This window comes from Malurus melanocephalus, unplaced genomic scaffold (assembly GCF_030028575.1).
Source record: "Malurus melanocephalus ecotype Western Australia unplaced genomic scaffold, MMel_1.1 scaffold_135, whole genome shotgun sequence".
NCBI classification, from domain to species: domain Eukaryota; kingdom Metazoa; phylum Chordata; class Aves; order Passeriformes; family Maluridae; genus Malurus; species Malurus melanocephalus.
The window spans coordinates 865,852-875,095 of NW_026623367.1; the positions used below are offsets into that span (position 1 = coordinate 865,852).

General features: G+C 39.3%; 1 protein-coding gene across 1 annotated transcript in view; it reads left to right on the top strand.

The window, feature by feature from the left end:
- LOC130576322 (vasoactive intestinal polypeptide receptor 1-like) overlaps positions 1–7,176 on the top strand; it is a 25,304-nt gene extending 18,128 nt beyond the window's left edge. The window contains exons 8-14 of the mRNA XM_057370886.1: positions 130–283; positions 1,948–2,008; positions 2,964–3,033; positions 3,566–3,657; positions 4,206–4,335; positions 5,183–5,224; positions 6,931–7,176. Of these exons, the coding sequence (XP_057226869.1) occupies positions 130–283; positions 1,948–2,008; positions 2,964–3,033; positions 3,566–3,657; positions 4,206–4,335; positions 5,183–5,224; positions 6,931–7,119 (738 nt within the window). The 3' untranslated portion in view covers positions 7,120–7,176. The remainder of the gene's footprint in view (positions 1–129; positions 284–1,947; positions 2,009–2,963; positions 3,034–3,565; positions 3,658–4,205; positions 4,336–5,182; positions 5,225–6,930) is intronic.
- The last annotated feature ends 2,068 nt before the right edge of the window (positions 7,177–9,244 follow it).

Sequence of the window (9,244 nt, forward strand, 5' to 3'; positions counted from 1 at the left end):
ACCCCAAACATACTGAAATCTGGCCATTTCTTCATTATTTCATGATAACATTGAATTTTGCCTRCATTTGTGAGAAACCAGACACAACAAGAGTAGCTCTAACAGAATTTTCTTYCTCTGCACTTCCAGGTTGCCTGCAAGGCTGCTGTGGCTTTCTTCCAGTTCAGTATTTTGGCCAATTTCTTCTGGCTTCTGATCGAAGGGATCTACCTGCAAACCCTGCTGCTGCTGACCTTCGTTTCCAACAAGAAGTTTGTGTGGTGGTTCATATTCACTGGCTGGGGTTAGCCCTGTCTTCCTCTTTGTGCCATTYAGTGCTTCTGGTTGCTTGCATGACTGGATAAAATCTGTGTTTTGAGGTGAAAGGAGCCCGTCAAAGGTGTCACCTTTCTGAGGGACATTGCCTGTTTGTCCAATACTGATATGTCAAAGCCACACCATTGTACTGCCTTTTCTATCTCAATTATTTACACCACAGTAGTGATTATCCAGGCCTCAAGAGGATGAGGAATATGGCTGGATAATATCCTAAAAATGTGTTTAATTTTCCCACTGACTAAAGAAGKTTGAGGGACTAAGTTGGCAGAATTTGACAAATTAATTTTAAATCATGTGAGTCCAGGTCTAGGAATCAAATAATTCTATTTTTTCCCCAAGATCTCCTGGTTTTAAGGAATCATTTGAGGCTATAGAGCAATTGAAATTCTCTCTAATATTCAGAACAGGAATACATGAAGATTCCTTTCACTGCTCAGAATTGTTTATTGTGCCTCTCAGATACTCCCATGTCTCACCTTGGCAAGCCTGAAATACAGGCATCCAAACTGAGTCGTTGCAATGACATTTTTCATCTTAGAAGTGAAATCCAAACCATCCTGAATAAATATTAATTTATCCTTCACCTTCAGATTTTTAGACTTTATTTAATGTTATTAATTTTTTTTTGGAGCTGTTCCAAGTAGGACTGTGTGAAAGCAGAATGTCAGCCCTTGATTTATCACAGCCAACTTGAGATAAGAAAGCAAACAACTCAATTAATGATGTGRTAATCCTCATCTCCTTCTGTAATCRATGGAAGGTGAGAGACACCTCATGGGCAACTCAGATCTTAAGTGATAGGGAGGTAAATATTTCTTTTAATTAATTAAAAAGCCAATTTGAAATTAACATGGTCCAAGCTTAAAGGACTTGAATAAAGGGCTGAAATTTGAAAGGACAAATTCTGGGCTCTTCCTACATAGCTCAAATGATACTTAGAAAATTATTACCACCATTTGTACAGGTTTATCAGTGAAAATGTCACCTGTTTCAGATTAGAATCCCTTTTGTGGCAGCTTTGAAAGTCAGTTAGTCGTTGAAAGTTCAATTGCACAGAGGAGAGCAAAAGCAATTTCTGGTTTATAGGYCTTCTTAAAAACCCCAGTCATAAATGCAGGAGGATAGAAGGAGAAGCAGTAATAATGTGATGCTTGAAATCACTGGATCCTGGATTAAGTTAACTTTTCATGAAATTCTTATCAACTGATTGGTCTGGAGYGATTAGTAGAGTCTTTGGGACAAAAATGCAACTCTTCCAGCTGCTGTAAAARGAGTATTTGTTTGCCACGATTCACAAGATAAAAGAACCCCAGCTAAATAAATGGTTACTCCAGTTTACAAATGCTTGTAATTCCTATCCAAACCTTCAAGTAATTCTTAGCATTTAYTTCTGGAAATGTAGTTTCACAGCATTCCCTATTCTCCTTTGTTATGATTTCATTCTCCTGCCCTTTTATTCCTTTATTTTCCTTTTCCCTAACTGCAAATTCTTTCATAAAGTTATTTAAAATTGTTTGACCCATTATTTGACCTTTAATCCATCCTGCTGCACTGTGAACCTGCTTGGAATAAAGTTGCCATGGGGCACGATATTCAAACCAATTATTGTGTTTCCACTGATTTGCTCAGGAGCTCCCACTGCTGTGATGTTCACTTGGGTCCTCACACGAATCCATCAACAAAACACTGGGTAAGTCTGAGCTTGGATAAGGAAGACTAAGATATCCCATTTTTTTATGGTGTTCTGTTCTTCTGGTTGGGGGGAAAGTTGTGGAGAAAGAAAAGACAGGAGAAAARTTCTCACATTCCAAAGTTGTGCCCCAATTTTTTACAACTCATACAGAAGTGAGAAAATAGTTTTATGAGTTCTGATTTTTATGGTCATTCATGAGCTAATAAAACCTGGACACAGCATATTGAAATTTCATTTAGTTTCCTATTRCCCAGTTGTTGAAATTATTGTACTYAGAGAAAATCGCTGCTTTTGTGTTAAAGCAAACCATAAATCACTAATCTTAATCTCTTCAAAAAGGCTCTTCCCAAATGAACAACATTGTCTTGTTAAGTCGTTTCTTCATTTCCATTCAATTATTCTATTCTATTCTATTCTATTCTATTCTATTCTATTCTATTCTATTCTATTCTATTCTATTCTATTCTATTCTATTCTATTTCTATTTCTATTTCTATTCTTTTTAATTTTTATTTTATTTCTTTTGAGTTTCATTTATCTTATTTTATTTTATTTATTTTCATCTTTTAATACGAGAGTCAAATATAAATAAAACAAAAATATTGTTTACTATCAGCTATCCTGAAGGTTTCAGACCATTTCACATCAGTTGGAAAAGGCACTGTTTTGGTCCTGCTCAGAAGTCAGGAGATTTGAGTAAGAAGTTGAGTTGAGATTGTAAGAAGAGCAAGAAAGAAGCCTGAAAATAAAAATGTATTTTTTTACTTTGCTTTGGTTCTTCAGTCTGGGATTCTTACTGATTAAATTTTCTTAAATTGCACTACAAGGAAACCAGGGACATTTAGACAGTGAYTTAAAACTTGGTGACCACCACTTTCCTTTCCTGAGCTCTTGTGTGCTGTGGGAAGCTCCCGTGGCACAGACAACAAAACTGGGTTTGTTTTTGTTCCAGGTGTTGGGATGATGATGAAAATGGAGTTGTCTTGTGGATCATCAAAGGCCCCATTCTGCTGACTGTATTAGTGAGTATTTTCCTTTTCCCTTGAGTATCTGTGTGTAAGTAATTTTATTWAGCRTGCTTTTAAAATGAGTTCTTATAATTGCAACTTCAGACAAAAAAAAAATCTCCCTTATCCACAAATTTTTACCACCTTAATTCAGGGAGGGAGCAGTCTGTTKTTTTGGTTTGTATCTGGTATAATCTTTGTCATAAACAATGAAGGGAGCAGGGAGCACTCTTTAGATCCTGTAAAATCTGTGTATTCTCTTCCAGTTAAAATCTGCCAAGCTCTGATCAGAAATACCAGACATTAATAGCAGACATAAAATGTAGGTCTAYGTTAATTCAACATAACTTTCATCATGCTTTATGTACAACTAYATATTGGTGGGAAAGACAATGTTTATTTCTAAAGCTATTGATTTGAGCAGAGAAGAGATATATATGGGTTTATAGCAGCGCAATTCCTAAAAGTGGGGATTTTCAGTTATTGATATCAACTGAAGAAGGTCCTGGTTTGTAGTAAATTTACAGATYTTTTCTTGTCTTTTCAGATTAACTTTATTATATTTATTAATGTGATCAGGATTCTAGTCCATAAATTGAAATCCCAAGAGGGAGGAGGGAGTCATTCAAGTCACTTTGTGTGAGTATTTCTGGGTCTTTTAACAGAGCTTTTTCTAACTGCTCTAAGAAATGTTTTATGGACAGGAGAAGAGAAAGTTCTGCTCCCCTTCGAATAGAAGGCAATGYGAACTTTCTTTTTCATCCCAAATATCACATCTTGCTTTTTCTTCAGGGGAAAAAGGGTAGGGTGGATGCGTCGGGGATAAAGAGAAAAGTAAAGTACAAAGTATGAAACTTCAAAAGCTCAGAGTKTAAATGTCAGGGGATGAACCCATCTCACTGCCAGTCCTTTCCACACAAATGACCACATGGAGAAARAGGCAGATAATTTGCTTTAAATTCTTTGCAATAACAGGATAACCAGACCTAGTCCTGGCTGTTTATGAGCCCCTTCACAGTCCCTGGGGATCCCATCAGTGCAGTCAGAGGACCTTTCCATAACTTCTCTGGATGCAGTTGCCTGCATTTGGAGCTGTACTCTGAATTAAAAAAAGCTCCAACGTATAATTACTATCACTCATTCTGTGTTTCTAACAGTGCATTGTTCTTTAATTCTTGCTTTTCCAGGCGACTTGCAAAGTCCACGTTGCTTCTGATCCCCCTCTTCGGGGTGCACTACATCGTATTTGCGTTTTTCCCAGAGAGCACTGGTCTGGAAGCTCGGCTGTACATCGAGCTGGGCCTGGGCTCTTTTCAGGTAAGATGGACAAAACATTTAACAGCCCTGAGAGGTTTGGTCTGAAACACCACACTTCAGSTTGTTATTAGAGTAGGATTTATTAACGTGTCCAAATTCAACACACACATTCCATCTCTCTCCTTCATCAGTCCTTCTGTTTGCTCCTTTGTTATTTGAAATCTCTGAGTCAGACTTTGTATTAATAATCATAATCAGAAATAAATACAATGTCTACTTTTGTTGAATAACAATGACAGAATGCCGTGAGTCTGCAGATTGAGGTGAACTCACTGAAAACTATCTCATGTGTAATAATGATAAGAAGAATCATAAATGGGGGAATAAAACAACCTGCTCTGCCCTTACCGTTTAGCAGCAGTGAACCATGTCAATATTTCATTKTTTATTTTCCTGTACCACTACTCAGAACAGCAGCATGGATTTGAGAGGGCCAGGGCCTGTGTATGGTACATTTAGTACTGACCAGCTGAGATATTTTCCCATCCCTTTTCCCTGTACCCCACCACRACTTGTCCACATTGATGTGTGCTTCAAATGATCCCTCTTCAATGATTACCTCATCTGAGGGGGAATTTGTTTTTAGGATCCAGTAAAGAGCAAGTTAATCCTTGCTGTCACTGTACAAGGGCAATAATATATATAAAATATCACCAGTCCATTGAGGAATTTAATTCTGTTATGAAAACTCGATAAACAGTGTCGCCTTGCCTGAACGCCAATAGAAAAATGGAAAATATGTATTTTTTATTGTCTTACACAAACTGTGCATGAAACCTGAAAATCTGTCATTGATTCTATATTTCAAATCCATATGTTTTTTCTCTCCCTACCCTCCCTGTCCTAGGGTTTTGTTGTTGCTCTCCTATATTGCTTCTCAAACGCAGAGGTGAGTAGCAAGTATGTGAGATTATCAAAACCTCATGTTTTCTAATTTCTTCTCCTATTTTCAGAACAGATCTGTCTTTGATCTGCTCCTGAAACGATGACATCCCCATATCTTTTTTGTCCCTTGGTACCTTTGTTGATGTTATTTGTATTCATGCAGTTCTGACAAGAGGACACACAATAAACTTTGAAGCAATGACCCTTTAAAAATGGTTGCTAAGTTTCCTGTCAGGGGACTTCTTTTCAGGTTTATGTTTGATGGTTGTCATGATGATGTCTCAATGGAAATCTTGTAGAGTTCTTCACTTTCTCCAGATTCATTTTCTCCTAGTGATTTTCTTCTTTTCCCCCTTCCCTTTCTCTTTCTCTTTTCCCTTTTCCCTTTCTCCTTTCTGCTTTCTTTTTCCCCTTTTCCCTTTACTTTTTCCCCTTTCTTTTTCCCTTTCCTCTTTCTCCTTTCCTCTTTCTTCTCTCCCCTTCTCTCGTCCCTTTCTTTTTCCCTTTCTCTTTACCAGGTCTGTTTGTGCAGTCAGGAGTTTTGTTCAAACACTTTTTTCCCTGGTTTTATAACACTGGTAGATTTTGGGGAAATTCCCTGCAGTAGAATGCAGTGAGCCTACGTTTAAAATCCTAACTAAATTTGCTGGTGCTTTTCCCAAAAGKGTAGAACAAATCCAAAGTGATGAGAAAATGTAAAATCACCTCTCAGAAAAGGGAGTGAGTTAGCTGAGAATGACACAAAAATGGTGCCTCAGTCTCTGCAGTGGTTTAAACATGGACAATTCTCATAGAACAATCCCACCCAAGGGTGAATAATTCCTAAAATACATTTGTTACCTAGGAAAACAATTTATAATGACCATTTTGAGACAGTGCCTTCAAGACTTAGCTGTAAATACAGAATATTTTGCTTCCCACCTGCCTTCTGTATCACAGACACTGCAAAAAGCCTTTTAATTGCTTCAACAGACTTCTAATAGCTTGAATATTGTACTTTACAACACAGAAATCCAGGAGGTGTTAAAAAGGGACAGGCAGGGCCTGATCTCTGCCCCCAGATGAAGCTGGGCTGGCTTTGGTCGATGTTTCTTAGGGATAACTGCTCCTGGAGCAGCTTGGCCATTTGTYACCACTTGGCAGCGCATCTGTTACGGTTCCCTGCAACCATAAAAATTAATTAATATTTTCTCTGGGTGTGTTTCTTTGGTATCTGTGACAATGTGAGAGACTGTGCTGCTGCCTGGCAAGGTGTTATCAATATGGATTAAACTGAGGAGTGCTGGAGAGCCTTGAGTTCGCTGGGATAGTGATGGAACACTGGATTGGTGGAAGAAATCTCTCTTTGATTTATTAGATTCTTGCAAGATCTGGAGAGCCATCTGTAAAGTTGTACACAGGGGCTGCCCCTGTGTGGTTAACAGGGATAATAAAGGGAAAATAAAGGCAGAATAGGGGCCACCAAAATTATAAATATTGTCAGTGACTTTCATGGAGCTCTGGCCTCCAAATGTATTTCTGCAATTCTCTGAATTTTTGAAGTTAAGTCTATTTATTTTCAAAATKAATAATGWCAGAGTTCAAGTTCTTAATAAAATYGTTAAGGCTTAATCCTGATTTATCTGGGCTRARTTSTCAGKCAGACTTTTCGGCATATTTYACCTTCAATGTTCATTAAGTTTCATTCTTTGTGTTTTTAACTTCCTGTAGGTTCAAACTGAGCTGAAGAAGCAGCTGTGCAAGTGGCAGTACCAGGAATACCTGACCTTCACCCACAAACAGGGCACTTTGTCCCGAGAAACCAGCCCAGTCAACTACGTCACGCAGTTATCCCTGCTGGACAAAATCAGCCCCAAAAGGAGAACCTCCCTCTTCCAGGATGGGGTCACCACTGTCTGAGCTCTCCCAACAGGACAAGTTGCTGTGACATTGCCATGTCCCATCTAAGAGGGGGCCAGCTGGATCCTGTGTAGCTTTCCACGATGTCAGGAGCCTTCTGTAAATTCATTGTCCYGAGCAGGACGAGCTTTTCTCACCTGGTACAGATCTGTAACACAACCCTGATTCTTTCTCTCCCAAAGCATAAAATTAGCTTACTTTGTTGTGAAAAGCCAGACTTTGACCTAGAGTGAGTCAACAGGTTAGTACTCAAAAAAAGAACATACATTAAATCCTCCCAGTCCCTGAATGTTTGTAATATTCTAGTATTTCCCAAAATTTCCAATATTTAGGAGCATATTCCTAATCTTCATCCAAAAGAGTTCTTTGATGGCCAAGCTTTGCATAATGATTTCTGATCTTTTACAGCTTGAGACAATTTAATGGAAATAAAGCACAGAAACCTGCCAAGCACTTACTCATAGAAATCTCATTTAAAAGGAATCTCAAAGTGTCTTGAGTGACACAAACAAGTGACACAAAATATCTGCTTGATTTCTTTCTTCCGTCTATGCCTGTTGAACAGAGATTAAATTAGGAGGATCCCAGACCCTTTCCTGTCTAAAGGAAACTATGGAGCAGCAGAATATTAGGCAGATGATGTGACAAGGAATAAATTAGAGGAAACCCAGTGCCAGGTGCCAGCCGAGGCTGCCTTGTGCTCAGAACGACTTACAGACCTATCTTAGTGCCCAGATGTTGTTTTTTGTAGGACAGACCTTCCTAAGCTCCTAAGATCGATGAGGCACCCAATCAAACTGTCCTTTAGTGCTTTTGTGCATTTTGGGGCTCTGCCTTTGAGCTCTAAGCCGCTGTGATAGCTGTGGATGTCTCAGTCCTGCTCAGCTTTTTTTCAGCTCGTTATTCCCCACTCAGTGGAGTTTCAGGGGTCAGGATCACACCCAGCTGGGAGCTCTGGGAAAGCAAAGTCTGCTCCAGGAAATCAGAGTGAAGCAGGGCTGTGYTTACACCTCTCCTTTGGGTGACCTTCCTCTTCCTCAGGACTGGGCTGGACTCGACCTCAGCCTCTCCAAAATTGAAGAGAGGGCACTCAAGGTACACAAAATGGCTCAAGACAGGAGCATTCCCAGGAGAACCTGCAGCAGGTTTGGGAGCATTGCTGGAGAMCACAGCCATTCACTCCCACTCTGGGTTGCAGTATCAATTTAGCTTAAAAAACCCCCTCAGTATTCCAGTCCCTCAGTTTGTTCTGCTCTTGGTTAATTATTTAGGTCTATGGATATTTGACTCCGGGAATCCTCCRGAATTTAGATGCTTCACCTCTTGTTCTGTTAGAGCAGAAATGAATTGTCCAGGTTTCTATAAATGATTCAGATAAGTTTTTTATTAAATAGGCTTTTAACCCATCTGTCACAATGTCATATGTTTGTTGTGTGGAGCAGTTTTGCCTATTCTGACTTTCTTACCAGTTTTATTTCTAAAAGTAACCTTTGTCCCTGCGTTTGGTTGTTGAGCATAGTAATGACAATTTGTGTACAAAACTGACGATGTACATTTACAAAATGCAAGTGGCCATTACAGCTGTCGTGAGTTTGTAAATTTAACTTATGTCAATTTGGRTATTTCATTTCAGCCTTTGTGAAATAAAAGATTAATAATCCTGGGGTGAAGGTTTTATTTGGTCTGTGAAAAAGCGGTTTTGGTGACACACCTGAGCACAMGCGGGTGCATTTGGGAGTCGGGAAAGCTCTAGGCAGGGATGTTTTGTTTCACAGAAGGTCGAAAAAGCAGGAAAAGTTGTCCCAAGCCGTGTTTTACGGCGCTGTGTGTTCGTGTGCAGCCACTGCCACCTCCTGGAGCAGGATGTRTTCAACCCTCAAAGCCAGGAGTTTCCCAACATTTCATCAGAGATTTCAGTGACTCCCAAAGAGCGCCTGCAACACATCATCCAATTAAACCACCTGATTTCTCTTCCTCCAGCCCCCTGGTGTCTTTTTGCAGAGTTTAAGTGTCCAAGAATTCTTTTTAAATCCCTTTGCAAACTCCATGACACCCTGGAAAGATCAAAACCTCCAGTTACAGCTGTTTTTTACGGCGTTGCAGCAAAGACAGGTTATTAAGGTAA